The 16,706-nt window shown below is 34.6% G+C and overlaps 2 protein-coding genes across 2 annotated transcripts; one reads left to right on the top strand and one right to left on the bottom strand.

The window, feature by feature from the left end:
• The first annotated feature begins 2,473 nt into the window (after positions 1-2,473).
• Positions 2,474-6,452, top strand: LOC123670922 (heat shock 70 kDa protein cognate 5). Its single transcript, XM_045604507.1, has 10 exons — positions 2,474-2,784; positions 2,943-3,001; positions 3,131-3,400; positions 3,461-3,769; positions 4,346-4,733; positions 4,832-5,078; positions 5,180-5,461; positions 5,545-5,732; positions 5,792-5,932; positions 5,997-6,452. Exons 1-10 carry the CDS (start codon positions 2,686-2,688, stop codon positions 6,084-6,086), a joined length of 2,073 nt encoding a protein of 690 aa, XP_045460463.1. The 5' UTR covers positions 2,474-2,685; the 3' UTR covers positions 6,087-6,452.
• A 2,530-nt stretch (positions 6,453-8,982) lies between these two features.
• Positions 8,983-15,852, bottom strand: LOC123670923. The gene is made up of 4 exons (XM_045604508.1): positions 15,346-15,852; positions 12,711-12,956; positions 9,872-10,034; positions 8,983-9,561 (listed from the first exon to the last, which is right to left on the bottom strand). The coding sequence occupies exons 1-4, from the start codon at positions 15,579-15,581 to the stop codon at positions 9,157-9,159; spliced, it is 1,050 nt and encodes a 349-aa protein (XP_045460464.1). The 5' UTR covers positions 15,582-15,852; the 3' UTR covers positions 8,983-9,156.
• Positions 15,853-16,706: the final 854 nt, after the last annotated feature.

Raw genomic sequence — 16,706 nt, 5'->3', positions numbered from 1 at the left:
TTTCAAGATACAAGAAAAATGGAATTTTCATGTGATGTCAAGTTCATTTGTGTTTGTGACAACACACAATGGAGTCAATATATTAATAGCATATATTCCTGATGAAAAAAATTCAACCTTTCAAGAATGCATTTATTATTTATATTCACTGTTTTGTTTCCTGAAAAAAAAGTTTCAAAAAGTGATAAATCATTAATTTAAGTAAGAAAATTCCGATGTTTCTAGCCATGATATCATCAGTTTCTCATCTAGGTACTGAATTTGATATCGATAAACTCTCAAGCACTATAAAATGAAGGATTTCATGTGGTAACATTTTTTTCTTGACAAACCTAAAAAAAGGCCATCTTCATTTAGTTAGTGACATCAGGAGTATTACACCCAGAAAGAATAATTCCTTCAACTTGAATTTTTTGAAATAAATTAAATGACTAACTAAAATAACTCAAATGAAATGATAACATTAGCAAGAAATGTGTTAGGTTATATCTCAGTTATGAGCTCAGTTGCTCATGGTATCTCGTTCTGAGCAATTTGAGCTTTGTGGACTCGCTTTTAGAGGATCGTCTAGAGTGAATGATATCTTTTTCATCATATAGCAAGTATGTTCAATGACTGCCGCAAAACATTAATAGCTGCTTCTAGTAAATATCATAGATTGACAAGCAATATAGACACATATGGAAAAGGCCATCTAGATAAAGCTAAGTGGTTTTTAGGACATCATTAATATAACCCTCAGCTATAATACTTCTTTGAAAAATGAGAAGTAATGATTTATTCCAACAGACAATAGTCTCTCAACACTATTTGACTCGTAGTAGTCACATAAAGCTTATTCTCTGAACCATATATTGTATATTGACACTAATGATTATAATATTTCTCTACCTACACGCGCAAATATACCCATAAAAACAAATTTTTCGCCTGTCAAGTCTCCAAGATATTATTCTCCATGATTTCTTTCTAGGATAATTTCATCTTTTTCAGTCATTTTTGCTCAAGCAAAATCTTACTAGGTAAGATGATCTTCTATCTGCCGTCACGGTTAGTTTGTAACTTCTCACAGTACTGATAAAAAATCTACAATTATCCTCCCTAAACTCTAAATCTAATACAGCTGGAAAATTCCTCTAGCCTGGGTATACTCTTCTGTAACGTTTTTTATCTATTTTTTCTAATAATAATGAAAATGTTATATTAGAGAACTACTATCTCAGTTCATGTTTTGTACAAACAAGGTAATAAATAATCAACAAATCGCGTAAAATTGAATATCGCCAATAAAATTGTCAATATATCCTTTTTTTCTTTCAATAAGAAAATTTTTGAATTATACCTTCAAACTTCAAGTATGTTTATAAAACATATGTTTCGCCTAACAAATAAATCTTTTTCGTATTATTATATTAGGAGTAAACATAATCTATTTTTCACAAATTGACTTTCCATAGCCTCATCACGTTTCACCTGTCTTGGTTTCAATAATTAATAAGGGTTTTCAATGACTTTTTGGAACAGTGTAAATGTAATGAAAAAATATTGGTTTATTTGTCTCAAAGGTTCACTAATGTCTGTAGTAGAGCTCTGTTCAAATTGGTATTTTTAATAAATTTCTGGATTATAAGAGACCTTCTAAGAGTGATTAAAATTTTTATCTTACTGAATGATTCCAAAGGTAGGATAATAAACCAAAACATGATTTTGATTTAGTCATAAACTTGTTATCTGTCCGATGAAGTTGATTTTGTTTTAATGAAATTTTTTTTAAGGTCTTACCTATATATCATTTTTAAGCATATTCAAATTCTTGTTCAACTGCATTTTGATACAATGAACATTAAAGAAAGAAAATCACTGCAAATTTAACAGTATTATTTCTTTATTTTATTATTCATTCTTTCATAACAGAATAGCATTAAAATGAAACTTAAATCAAAAAAATATCCAGCGAAATCTTGAAAAATGTATAACTTATTATAAAAACTAGAACTCTAGGTGGAAAATATAATACCAATGTCGTAGCAACACAACATTTTTCATTACATGATTCAAGTTTTTACTTGTTCCTATTCGATAAAAAAATATAATAACATTTCCGTACAACAAATTCCAATTTTAACCCAATCCTTCCGCATAAAAATGAGTACAATTAGGACAAAATGTAGTGAATATTGAATAATATGGATCATAGATAATATTTTCTCTGCTAAGAATTATATTTATTTTCTTACTGAAGATATGAACTAATTTAAATTCGATTATTATTATTAAATTCGATAATTGCTAGATTTCTACTTATTAAGAGATCTACTTGATCGATCGGAAACGGAAACTCGTTATTCATCGAAAATCAAAAAGTATTTGTCTCTCTCAGTTAGAAGTCTAGCATTTGAAATCAAATTTTGACATAAATTTTCTAAAAATTAATTTATATTTGTAACTAACACACATCTTTTGAACAATCACGCTGATAAAGTCCAGAACGTTCTGGAAAATTGAAGGATTTTGCGCACATTGTGTTCTAGCTAGAGTGATCTATTTTACCGGCCGCTCTCCGGCCTTTTCCATTTCTTTTTCGACATCGAATTAGAAGCCGATTCCATATTCCATTACGCTCGTGTCCTCAAATAAGATTTCCATAGTTCTAATTATTGCAGTTTTTAAATAAAACAGTTCAAAATGTTGTCGTTCGCTAGAAATTTAGGAAGAAAATCATGCGATGTAATTAAAATTGTTAATACGAACACTAAGAGGGATTTCAGTCAAATTTCAAGAAATGTAAGTAAATACGCATTTTTCTTATAGGATTTTTTTTTTGTTTACATCATTTCCCCCCTTCGAGTAAGATGGAAAATCCTTTTTACATATCATGCCCATTTTCTACGTTTAAGTTACATCATTTTCATGTGGTTAACCTAACTTAATTATTTTTTCAGAGTTGCTTCTTCAATAGCTATTTTCTCCACCCCAAATATGAAATGCAACTTCGCTATAAGTAAGTAACGATCGTTAAATATATTAGGTTGTACATTTATTCTAAAAAGTGACCTAACCTGAAATTTTCAAATTGCGCAAGTTTTCCTCAAATTGTGGAGAGAAATGTTTTTATTATATTGTTTCTTAGATCTGATGGTGTTAGAGGAGCAGTTATTGGTATTGATTTGGGTACCACTAATTCATGTGTGGCAGTCATGGAAGGAAAACAAGCCAAAGTAATTGAAAATTCAGAAGGCTCAAGGACTACACCTTCAGTTATAGCTTTTTCTAAAGATGGGGAACGACTTGTTGGTATGCCAGCTAAAAGACAGGCAGTAACAAATTCAGCAAACACATTCTATGCTACCAAACGTTTAATTGGTAGGAGATATGAAGATGAAGAGGTCAAAAAAGATATGTAAGAAATAATTAATTAAATAGTACATATGCCATATTATATTTGAAATTTTTTAAACAGGAAGACGCTATCCTATAAAATTACAAAGGCTTCAAATGGTGATGCATGGGTACAAGGTACTGATGGAAAAATGTACTCACCAAGTCAAATGGGTGCTTTTGTTCTCATAAAAATGAAGGAAACTGCTGAAGCTTATCTCAATACTAAAGTTAAGAATGCTGTTATTACTGTTCCTGCATATTTCAACGATTCACAAAGACAAGCCACAAAAGATGCTGGTCAAATTGCTGGCTTAAATGTACTTAGGGTCATCAATGAACCTACAGCTGCAGCTTTGGCTTATGGAATGGACAAAATGGAAGACAAAATGTGAGTTCAATTATTTTCATTCATTTTGTAACTTACATTTATTGCTGCATATTTTTATTCTTACTTTTTTTTTCAATATCTTCATTATGTTCAGGATATTGATTAACTTTTGGTTGACTGCAAGACATGTCCCTGAGGATATGTACCTTTTTCACTATTTTCTTCCTGCATCTTCGGTTTTTGAAAGTGTGCATTTTTTTCTTGACCGAGTTGCTTCTTCTGAGTCATGCACAAATTCTGCGACTAATTGCAAGATACATGCAGAGTGCTTCATTTTCTTAACAAAACTGAGGTATTATTCGGTCATTGAACCCAAATATGATATCTACAAGTTTCAGGGTATTTGTACGGAACTGTGCATCACATAATGTATACCTTCGGGATTATGTATTTTGTGATGCATATTAGAAGAAATTTGGAGCATAATGTTATTTGAATAATATTTAAATAAGTTAAAGAGAATAACGATTATGTGTCTTTTGCAAGGCTATCAGTTTAGGGGTATTAATCATTATGAAATTTAAAATTGGTTCCTAATTCGATCTGTTTGTGAAAATGTTTATCGCTTCTCCACAGTATTGCTGTTTATGACTTGGGCGGCGGTACCTTCGATATATCAATCTTAGAAATCCAGAAGGGTGTATTTGAGGTTAAGTCCACCAATGGTGACACATTTTTGGGAGGTGAAGATTTCGACAATGTTCTAGTGAATTATCTAGTATCTGAATTCAAGAAAGAACAAGGCATTGACGTAACTAAAGATCCTATGGCAATGCAGCGTCTCAAGGAAGCCGCTGAGAAGGCCAAAATAGAGTTGTCATCTTCACTACAAACTGATATCAACTTGCCATACTTGACCATGGATGCATCTGGTCCTAAGCACATGAACTTGAAATTGAGCAGGTCTAAATTTGAAAGCTTGGTTGCAGACTTGATCAAGAGAACAATTGGTCCATGTCAAAAGGTAAGTTTGTGAAATTGCACAATTGGAAATTTGAACATGAGATACTTTTTCAACGTTCCTCAACTATAACCTTGGGACTACATAATAATTTTTCATAGGCTTTGAAAGACGCTGAAGTCAGCAAGAGTGAAATTGGAGAAGTCCTCTTGGTTGGAGGAATGACTAGAATGCCCAAAGTACAACAACTTGTTCAGGAAATATTTGGTAAACAACCCAGCAGAGCTGTCAATCCCGATGAAGCTGTAGCTATTGGTGCAGCTGTTCAAGGTGGTGTATTGGCCGGAGATGTTACAGACGTTCTTCTATTGGATGTCACTCCTCTTTCACTTGGTATTGAAACTCTTGGTAAGTTTGAAAAATCTTTATGAAAATTTTTAATCTATTGGTTTTTTTGCATATTTTATTTCCAAGAGTGAACATTTCTTATTTGAAACGAATCCTTTTAGGTGGTGTTTTCACAAAACTCATCACCAGAAACACAACTATCCCTACCAAGAAAAGTCAGGTATTTTCAACAGCAGCCGATGGTCAAACTCAAGTTGAAATCAAAGTTCACCAAGGTGAACGTGAAATGGCAGTCGACAACAAACTTCTTGGTCAATTCTCCCTTGTTGGTATCCCCCCAGCACCTCGTGGTGTGCCACAAATCGAAGTTACCTTCGACATCGATGCTAATGGTATAGTACATGTTTCTGCAAGAGACAAGGGAACTGGAAAGGAACAACAGAGTGAGTTGATTTTTTTTTACTTCAATAATCAATCAACCCAGAAACTCTGAACTATGAGTTAATAAATAACCTTGAAATTTCAGTTATTATTCAATCATCTGGAGGACTTAGCAAGGACGAGATTGAAAACATGATCAAAAAAGCAGAACAGTATGCACAAGAAGATAAAGTTAAGAAAGAAAGAGTAGAAGTCATTAACCAAGCTGAAGGAATTGTTCATGACACAGAAACTAAAATGGACGAATATAAAGAACAGTTGCCAAAGGAAGAGGTAAATTTAGGTGATTCCCCTTGATGGAATTATGATAGTAATGTTTAAAAATTTTGCAGAGTGAGAAATTGAAGGGAGAAATCGAAAATGTTAAAAACTTATTGGCACAAAAAGACACAGTTGATCCAGAAGAAGTCCGCAAAGCTATGAATACTTTACAACAATCATCACTCAAATTGTTCGAAATGGCTTATAAAAAGGTAAAGATTTGAAAAAAAAATAAATGTCATTTCAACTTTAATACTTATTGATTTTTTTTCTCAGATGGCAGCAGATCGTGACAGCAGTAGTAGTAGTACAGAATCTACAAAACAAGAAGAGGAACCAAAGGAGAAGAAAGAAGAGAAGAACTAAGTGCAAGTTTGAAGACATTTGTGGACTTGGTACGTGATTTAGGTACAGTTGTATATTTTGAGTGATACCTAATGATAATCTTATTAAAAATGCGTCTTTACTTTGCATTTTTTTATAAGGAATGTGATCAGAAACTATTTAGGTCAGTGACGTTGTGATCATTTGCTATTGTTCTGATTTAATCCGTGTTGGTAGTTCATGTGGAACTAATTTTTGTATTACAACTCAATCGTAGAATTGACTGTATAATCTCTGAATTGTCTAGAAACAATATAAATATTTTGTTACTGATATTTTATTTGTGTTGTCCTTTATCATCTCATAATGATAATAAAGATATTGTAAATAAATTGTTTTTCTTCATAATTGAATTTGATTTATTCAACTTAATTAGCGAAAACCCCTTACTACAATGGATCTTTTGTGTCTATTGCTGAGCCTCCCCCCCCTTGAGCGATCATTCATGTTGAAAAATGGAAAAAGACCTAATTTTTTTCACTTTAATGTGAATTCGGTTCTGTGATTTTAATGATCATGCATGGCACTGTAAAATTCCTAAGCCATTAAACCAAGACGATTTTCAACAATAAGATGTTAAATGGTCTATACTATACTATGGTGGTATTACAGCAGTCGGCTGATGGTGATGTACCACCACACAGAGGGAGACAAGTATAACAGCTTGGTTATGTGGCGAATAAAATATATAGAACAAGGGGGATTAATGCCACGGCCATCTCGTTCACCATATCTCAATGTGTTAGATTTTAAATTATAACGACATAGCATATGGAGTAGAATGTCTATATCTATAATATCTCATTAACAATTAGTTGATATAGAATTCAAAATGCAGCAAACCAAATAAGAAAACGACCCAATTCTGATTCGCCGAATAACGGAATCTACAGTTTTTCTAGATGTTTTTTTTTTTCATTTGATTTTCATCAGCAATGAGAACATACATTCTTTGAGCTAATTTATTAACATTTAAAAATAGCGTGACAAGTCCCCTCCATTGAGAGGATCTTCTAGTTCTTCATTAAGTCAGCTGGCCATACTCTTCTCAATCTTCTTGGCTGGTAGTCTGATAGAAGTGATTGCAGAAACATGTTTGAGTGCCCTTCCAACCTTGTGTGATGTTTCGTGCTTTTGTTTTTTATGACTTCATGGACGTATGGTATTCTTAGATCTTCGTCTAGCGTTTGATTAGTTGAGACTTGCGTTCAAGCCCACATTTCGAATAATTTTTATTGTTGAGGAAAGTTGAAAGTTCAAGCATATTCCTGACTTTAACAAGAAAAAAATATTTTTCAAATTCCTTTAACAATTGGAACATGAAAAATCAGTCAAAAGTCTTAGTTTGTCATAGATCTTCATTTATATTTAGGTGACTGAATTTTGAAATGCTGGTTAGGTACCCTAGTATTTTATGCCATCTGAGGTAGGTACTACTTTTTTTTTTAAACTGGGGTTGTTGTGGCTCGGTAAGCCTTCCGGGAACTGCGACCATGTAGATCTTTTGTTCTCTGCCTACTCGTTTATGGAAATCCAAGGATGTCGCCAATTACGTTGATTAAACTGACAACCTTCTTAGGGGCCTTGGCCGTTACCTCTCGGGTATCCAGGACCGGCTTTCCCATATGAATGGTTCTTAGGCCAGCCAGCTCTGGACACTTGCATACCATGTGTTCAGCTGTTTCTTCTTCTGATCCGCAGAGCCTTCAAATCTCATCTGCTGACTTTCTCATACGGTACAAATGATGTTTGTACCGACAGTGTCCCGTCAGCAGTCCCACCATCACCCGAAGCTCGGCTTGTAACAGCTTCAAGAGCTTTCTGGCGTAGGTAGGTGAAATCATCACGAATTTATTGGCCTGAGTAAGTCCAGGAGTGTTTGTCAAGTGGGTTATCCTGTTATTCAACTCCCATTGCTTAACCGCTGCCTTATATTGGTCTTTTTCTAGCCCATAGAAAGGCTCAGATCCAGCAGGTGTTAACCTTGATGCACTTTTTGCAAGTTCATCGGCTTTTTCGTTTCAGCACCACAGTGCCCTGGTACCCATAGTAGAATCACTTTATTGCCTCTGTCTATAGTTGCCTGGCTGTCCGTGGTGATGTCAACATGCGCCCCCTTGATGTTCATTTTGAGACACTCCTGGTCGCATACGTATACTGCCAGTATCTCGGTCTGTAAAATAGAGGGCTCATTTCCCAGGGCTTTAGAGATCCTCAGATTAGATCCATATACCACAATGGCAGTACCTCTCTCTGATTTTGATCCATCGCCGAACGATATGGATGACTTTTTGTCCAACCGATTTACGATACTTTTTGGACTAGGACGGTTTCAAAGGGCGTTTCAAAATCGACGATGGTTTTGCCAAGAAGTTTGATAGTTGATTCAATATCCTCATATGTCCAACTCAGTTTCCAGGTAGCAGCTTTCCATTGAGGGAAATTCTTATTGCTTCCAGCAGGCTACATTTCCTCACATGTAGATGTAAGGGAGGCAAGTCAAGTATGACCTCCAGCGCTGCTGTGGGAGCTGTGCGCATAGCTCCTGTAACACCAATGCAAGCCAGTCTTTGTAGTTTCTGCAACCGGCTGCGTGTGGTGGCCTCCTCGGTTTTTGTCCACCATGTTAGAGACGCATAGGTGACAATAGGACGTACTATAGCTGTGTATAACCACAGTACCTTTTTCGGTTTCATGCCCCATGTCTTTCCAAACAGTCTTTTGCAGGCCCACATGGCCGCCGTGGCTCTTGGAAGAGTCTTATCTATGTATTTCCCTCAGTTGGAAGGAACTTATAATAATGAAGCTGATTTCTGACGCATTTCCAACCAACTCTACATATAAATTCTCTGAGGGGTCATGACTGAAGCAAAAAATGAAAAGGTAAAACAAGTTCATGTTTATTGATATGATAGAGAGTATATTAGTATACAACATCTCCAATGGAGTAACATTGACAATAACTTTAATATCGTTTCAGATCACACCAAGAGCAATAAGTTTCATAGTTTCATAATAAATGCTTAAGAGAATGTAAATATTAGGCGAATAATCACTGTATGCCCTCAACTGGAAAGGCATTGTCATCTAATGTGTGAAGCCAGTTGAAGACCATCATATTCCTTTCATACTTCGACAGAGGTTTTCCTCGTTCTCTTTCAACATCTCTTATCGTTAATGGTAAATTCTTACTAGCTTTCTGTTTGGCAATTCTCAGCATAGCTGCATCAGTACTGTTTGTTGGAGTTGGGGGTTTCAATATAGGGCTAGTACCTGGTACCGTCAAACGTGACGAAGATCCAACGTGCATCGATTGGCTGCAATCAGTTGTTGCTATACTAGCTGCAGCTGTCGAGGGGGCCACTTCCAATCGATCTAAATTGAACTCACTTTGTGATAGACGCTCTAGTGCCTTGTAGGTTGTGAGCAAACGTCTCTTAATGTAATTTTGCCTCACCTAGAAAGAAATGTAGATTTGAAAAAAAAAACAAACTGATGAATCATGCTGTAGAGTTCATCTAACGAGAAATCCCAAACTTGATAACATATTTGACCAAAATCATAATTATTGAGCAGTAAGGTTAAGCAACACTACGACAAGAAAGGAAACTGGTAATAAAAGATGAAACAAAAAAAAAATGGCAATATTAAGCCAGTATCTGGGTATATTATAGAGTAAGACAGAAAGAACTCCTAATTTTCGATAAACCATCCGAAATATTGTGGTAATTTTTGTGAGACCTATTAAAAAGAAATAACTATCGCACCTTCTTGTTCACTGATCTTATGAAGTCTGCCGCCGTAAAAACAGGTGGAGGAGGAGTACTCGTCTGCGCATGGTGGGAAGCTGTATTTGAGTGACCACCATGAGGTGAAGGCAGCTGTGAAGTGGACGCAATATCTCCTACTGCAACCCATGTTGAGCAAGATCTGGAAAGAAAAAGGACGTTGTTAAAAAACCAATATACTTTATAGAGAAGTATTTTAAAATCAAATAAACACATGTGTACAATTATCTAATAATATAAGATACTTCCTTGAACGATCAACGAACGAACTTCAACAATGAAGAGAGAGGGATTGTTCTGAGCAAGAGATCCTCCTTAATACACGTGGTCGTGGGCTGATAAAATATTGCTTTTTGACGGGAAAAAATACAGTTGAAGTAAAATCTCGATTTGATGAAGAGTTTCCGGGGTCTGCACCAGGAAAATCAACCATCATTGATTGGTATGCTAAGTTTAAACGTGGTGAAATGAACACCGAAGACGGCGAACGCAGAGGACGCCCAAAAAAGGCTGTCACCGACGAAAAAATCAAAAGTTCTCAAAATAATTTTGGATGACTGTAAAGTGAAGTTGATCGAGATGGCAGACATTGTAACGATATCATATGAACGTGTACATCATATCATTCACGAATATTTGTACATGAGAAAGCTGTGTGTAAAATAGGTGCCGCGCGATCAAAAGCAACAACGTGTTAATGATTCTGAGCAGTGTTTGAAGCTGTTTAAGTGCAATAAACATAAATGTTTGTTTCGATAAGTGACAACGGATGAAACATGGCTCCATCATTAAACTCCGGAGTCCAATCGACAGTAAGCTGAGTGTACCTACTGCACACGATGAACTGATTCCAAAAAAGGTCCAGACCATCAACAGCGATTATTATATAGAGTTATTGGATCGGTTAAAGGATTAAATCGTCAAAAAAGTCCCCATTGGAAGAAAGAAAAGGTGCCGTTTCATCAAGACAATGCGCCGTGTCACAAATCTATGAAAACAATGGCAACATTGCATGAATTGGTTCTGCATCCACCGTATTCGCCAGATCTGCCCCCAGCAACTTTTCCTGTTTTCGGAGCTCAAAAAAATGCTAGCTAGAAAGAAATTCAGCGCCAATGAAGAAGTAATCGCCGAAACTGAGTCCTATTTTGAAGCGAAAGACAAATCTATACCAAAATGGTATCGAAAAGTTGGAAGATCGCTGTATCGCCCTCGAAGGCAACCATGTTGAATAATAAAATCGAATTTTGCCAAAAAAATGTTTTTTACTATGGTAGACCGGGGACTTTTCAATTGGCCTGTTAGGTCTATCAAACGCGGATCCCCACACTGTTCTATCTTTTATAAGGTAGTTCGCCCATCAGGATATCCTCTGCTTTATTAAAAAATAGCCTATTTTATTCGCACCATACCTGCCGTGGGTTATTCGACAATTCCATACTGATTTTTATGTATACTTCTAGCATATCCGACTAAAGCTGAAAATTTTGATTCGATTATTGTGGACCCTTTTTTCTAACTGCAGTTTTGATAGCATAAAGTTCTGCCTGAAGTATGCCGGTTGCATATATGTATACCCAGAGCCTATTTGTATTTTCCATGCTTCTGTTCCAGTGTTCCTACAGAAGTTTTGGAACCATCAGTGTATAGAAGCCGTCTCCATGAGGTCAGCGGCATATATTGGCCAGTCTGATCTACCGTAATGGACTTATGGTCATGATGATCTGTAATTTTACCTGAGACCTGAGGTCACAAATGAAGGCAAACGCCTTTGAAATATCCTTAACCACTTGAAATTTTCTTTTCTGATTTCTCCTGCACAAATCAATAGTTTTATTTCGGATGTTAATTTCATCTTATCCAATTGCCTTCTTTTGATGAAATTCGCTATGCTTATCTTTTGTAGGTTTAAAGCCATGTATTCCCTATACACTTATATGGATACCTACTATCCAGTACCTCTTGAAGGATTATTCTGCCTACATCTTTGAACAGAGAATAGGAGAAATAATTTTGATTTTTTTCCTATAGTTTGTTCAAATATAAGACGTAGCAGTTTATACAAGTTCGCTCATAAATAGGAGGGTCTTCGAATAAGAAGGGGTACTGTCAGTCAAGAGTCTAACTAAGGATAATTTACATAATCGGACAGTTTGTCTTCCATATTAATCTACAAATAAAATATACAAAATATCTCAATATAAAATATATCTCAACAAGTAAAAAAGCCAAATATATTCTTTCTTACTCTTCTGTGAAATGGATATACAAATCATTAATATCCAATTAATTATTGTTTATTGATATTCATATTCCGTTACGAGTACGATTCTGATAGGGGAGGGATAGGATTTTTGACTGTTTGACCAATAACAGTTGCCTATGCGTAAACCGTGCAATTTACTTTGTTTATATTGCTCTGTCTTATATTTAAACGGACTGTAGTGCTATTTTCTATTGAATTATACTACTGATACTGAGTATCATCATACATTTTTCTTATGAGAAAAAAATAACTTTCCATTGATAAAATAAAAAATTAAGTCATATTTTAAAAATAAATACCATATATGTATAGCAAAAAAGCTGTAGCGCGTAGGTTCTGTCAATATCCGGCTCACTTGTGATAATTTGATCCTTTGATGAGCAGAAATATTTATTTTTCCCCTTTATTCACTAATTCAATCACCTTCAAAATTTACGCTTTTCCTTAAAGGTATACACAAGGATGGTTGTTCTTTAAGTTTGGTGTAGTATAAGTATTTCTATAAATACAAATTGGTACTTTAATAAGACTAAAGTAAAAATTTGTCATCACCTGGACGTGTAGTCCAATCTGGCATTTTCCAACAAAAAACCAGATCTTTGTAGAGAATTCAAGGCCAACTCGGAGACAGCATTACGAATACCAGGCAAATTAGGACCATCTTCAGGAGAAGGCAATTGACTTATATCGCTAGTACTGAAACTTTTTTGTAGACCTACAGCAGATGAAAGGGCGGCACAACTTCTTATTAATTCCGTTTCTTCCTCGAACCACAGAATTTCTGGTATATCTGGTTGCCTGAAAGAAAAAAATCGATTCTAAAAAAGATTTCTCTATTTCAGTATCGTAATGAGTTAATTACAGAACTAAAAACAGTGCTGTAATGAACTCATTTCAGCATTGTTTTCAGTTATATTTCTAGTTTTGTGGTTGTCTACACTGACTTCCATTTCTATCAAATTTCAACACACGTCAATTTTCAATATAATATAATTTTTGGATAAAGTGAAATGATTTGCAACATTATTTGCAATTTCTCTCAATCCTGGTGGTGGTCAATCGATTTCGTTAGACATAATTCACGAATTTAATTCGTAATGATAAATTATTTCAGAATTCGAAACGTACGATTCAAATTCAAGGCCCGTAATCTGTAATTTTCGTGACAGTCACACCAACTGCCAAAATACAATACAAGTCACTAGGATGTATAATCTGAATTCTCCTATGAATTTCGGCTGTATTTCACAAAACTTGACTGAAATGAGAATATATAGTCTAATACTCGTTGCAAAAGGTAATTTCAACACCCATGCGTTCGAAAACTCGCTCGTTTTCGAATTTTGCATTCGTGTTGGAATATTAGCCCATTTTGCAACTTGTTTTAGAATATACTATTATTAAATTGTAAAGATGATACAAATAAAGAGTTATTTGAGTATCTATAGATTATAGAACAGTTTATATGTATAGGTATAATTCGAATAAATTTTTCTACTTTACATTACTGTTGATGACGGGCCAGATATATTCACTATTTCCTTATATGAAAAACAAATTATTTGAACGATATTTTCAATATTATAGTGACTCTTCGCTTGCCTGAGAGATGGCGTCGTAGGCTGTACATCTCTCGGAAGATCGGTACCGTTTGGGTCATAAAAATTAAATTTTTCGAACTTTATCCAAATTCATAAAAAGAGAACTTTAGACAAGTTTGAGTCATACCGCGTATTAAAGCTGAATTTATGCTCTTTTTGGAAATCTAAACAATGATTTCAAATTCGAAATACAAGGTGATATTTTAACCTGGATACTTTAAATGAGGAATGGAATTTTGAAATAATTAATATCACTCTGACTCGACCTCGGCATATTTCAATAACATCCCAAGTTTCATTAAATTCTGCCGATAAATTTGGTTCTGATGATGGTTTTCATTATTTCCATGAATATAAAAACTCACCCTGTAACTTTCTGACTAAAGGCAGAAATTCTCGAATTTTTTATAGTCAATCCGAACTTTTCTAGTCCTACTCTACCTCTAATAAGAGTATGTACAGTTACCCCCTAGACACCCTGTATAATAAATTTGGTACAATAGAAAATGACAGATACCTCAAATCATTTTAAGAAAAAATTCCCATAAACATGGACCCACAAACACTTTGTTTCGATGTACAGGGTGTTAGAGTTTAGATATTTAACTTGAATTTGGCATAAATATTCCAATTCCAGTTCTCACCAAGTGATATACTAATTTTGAATGCAAATCTACAGTGCCCGCTTCTTTCCTCCAGAACTTTTTTCAGTGAAAAATGGTAGTAAAGAAAAAAATGTTGTCGTATCTGTAAACGATTTCGAAAAAAAAATTTCAAACAATTCTGGTAATTTTCGAAAAATTATTAAGATCCAGTTAGTAAGCTAGTGATGAATAAATTAACTATAACTTTTGGTGCTTAATTATGAAATTGATAACGGTAAACTGGTATACCTAATCATCACAAAAAAAGAAGAACTATAAGAAACACTCTGTATCTCGAAAACAAAGCGTTTGCAGGCCAATTCGTTTAAAGGACTTTTTTGTCCAAGGAATCTCTTATTTTCCTTGGTACCTCTAATCAGAATCAAAGAAAATTTAAAAAGAGAATATCGAAAAAAAACCTAATTAATATTTGATCGACAATTAACAGATCTCAGTGGATATTTCGCTTGTATATATTTATATTAACATTATTTCAAGTTAGATGCAAAATTTCATGCTGATTCGTCACCAGGATAATAGAAAATTCAGACAGAATATCAATGCCAATAGTTGTGTGGAGTGGTTTGTATATGTAAAATGATCACTCGAAGACTCATCTCGAATTTGAGGATCGTATCAATATAACCTCTCATGTACATAAACTAACCGACAACAAAGATTTTGATTCATAAGTCATATTATATTTAGGAATACAGATCTCGAATTTTTCATAAGAATTACATAAATATCTATTATAGGTATATGAATATACCAATAAAAAACATCACGTAAAATTTGCAGTGTTTATTATAAGTTAAGTATATTTACTCCATTATGTCAAGTAAAGAGGTCGTTTAAGACCATGACAGAATGATAACGCAATTGTAAATATTTCTAAATCTTTAGCACCTACCATTGTAGATGACAAATTCAGATACTCACTTGTTGTGGTCCTTATGGTCTGGATTAGGACTGTGTCCCCTTATGAACGCATTATCACATTTGCCAAAGCTCAGGATCTTCCTTCCATGGGCGTCAGAAGCTGACGACGACACGGAAAACAAAGACAGGTCCGTTGTCACCGATTCGTGTGAAGGAGATCTGAGAATTCGACAGGCGACAGTCAACACTGGAGTTTGGGGCGTCAGTTGGTTTTCGGCCCTTTCTGCTGCTGTCATGCTAAAACTGTGGGGCCCCCCGAGTTTCTTCGCGTATTTAAAAACACTTCTTAATCGTGCAGATCCGGCATTTTTACCCGATTGAGATGAAGTCCCACTCAACTTATTCGAAGATCAATATATGTGGACCAGCGCCGTAGCTTGTTTATGAAGGAATGTTTGTAGAGGTGTTCTGGGCTATTTGCGCTTCCTTCGAGATGTTCTGGAAAGACGTTAAGCGGTTTATCAATGTCTTTGACACTACTATGCGCTAAGAATTATTTACGTCAATTAAAAATTCCATTGTGTCTGAAGGGCAAGATTGTTTTGAATACTATAAAACATAGATTCTGCTTATTTCATACAATACTATTCGAAAACCTTTCTCTCGATAAATACTGTAACTAAACAGAAATAAAAACTCATTTTTTATTAAAAATGTATATGTCAACATACTTATACTTTCAAGAGTGATATGTGATAAACTCCAAACTCTTCTTTTTTGTAGAATGATTCGTGCTTTTAAAATAGGCTTCAACCTCGGCAATAACTTCTTCATTAGAGCCAAATTTAAAGTCAGCTTACCACATTTTACTGTTGTTGTCGATAGAGCAGGTCCTGAATAAGCCGTTGCTTCGCTTGCATAGTATTTTTCCTAGAAATACAGTCTTTTAACAATAGACGAAGCTCATTTCTATCCATTTTTCTAACAAAAACAAAGAATACTTCCATTTCTGGACTTTTCTTTTGGAATTCAACTTTTGGACTATTTTTAAGCTAATTGTTATACATATATGTGGACTAGCGCCGTAGCTTGTTTATGAAGGAATGTTTGTAGAGGTGTTCTGGGCTATTTGCGCTTCCTTCGAGATGTTCTGGAAAGACGTTAAGTGGTTTATCAATGTCTTTGACACTACTATGCGCTAAGAATTATTTACGTCAATTAAAAATTCCATTGTGTCTGAAGGGCAAGATTGTTTTGAATACTATAAAACATAAATTCTACTTATTTCGTACAATACTATTTGAAACCCTTTCTCTCGATAAATCCTGTAACTAAACAGAAATAAGAACTCATTTTTTATTAAAAATTTATATGTCAACATAGTTATACTTTCAAGAGTGATATGTGATAAACTCCAAACT

This window comes from Harmonia axyridis, chromosome 1 (genome assembly GCF_914767665.1).
Source record: "Harmonia axyridis chromosome 1, icHarAxyr1.1, whole genome shotgun sequence".
Lineage (NCBI taxonomy): Eukaryota > Metazoa > Arthropoda > Insecta > Coleoptera > Coccinellidae > Harmonia > Harmonia axyridis.
Note: the sequence above shows the minus strand (reverse complement) of the source record. Positions and strands in the feature narration are given on the sequence as shown.

What these genes read in the sequence shown, in the direction of transcription:
- LOC123670922 (XM_045604507.1), top strand. Translation starts at nt 2,686, where the DNA reads ATGTTGTCGTTCGCTAGAAATTTAGGAAGAAAATCATGCGATGTAATT. An exon ending in CAATTGGTCCATGTCAAAAG is followed by an intron (nt 4,734 to 4,831) that starts GTAAGTTTGTGA and finishes AATTTTTCATAG; the next exon opens with GCTTTGAAAGACGCTGAAGT. An exon ending in TCGAAATGGCTTATAAAAAG is followed by an intron (nt 5,933 to 5,996) that starts GTAAAGATTTGA and finishes TTTTTTTCTCAG; the next exon opens with ATGGCAGCAGATCGTGACAG.
- LOC123670923 (XM_045604508.1), bottom strand. Translation starts at nt 15,581, where the DNA reads ATGACAGCAGCAGAAAGGGCCGAAAACCAACTGACGCCCCAAACTCCA. An exon ending in AGATTGGACTACACGTCCAG is followed by an intron (nt 10,035 to 12,710) that starts GTGATGACAAAT and finishes TTTTCTTTCCAG; the next exon opens with ATCTTGCTCAACATGGGTTG. An exon ending in TAAGATCAGTGAACAAGAAG is followed by an intron (nt 9,562 to 9,871) that starts GTGCGATAGTTA and finishes ATTTCTTTCTAG; the next exon opens with GTGAGGCAAAATTACATTAA.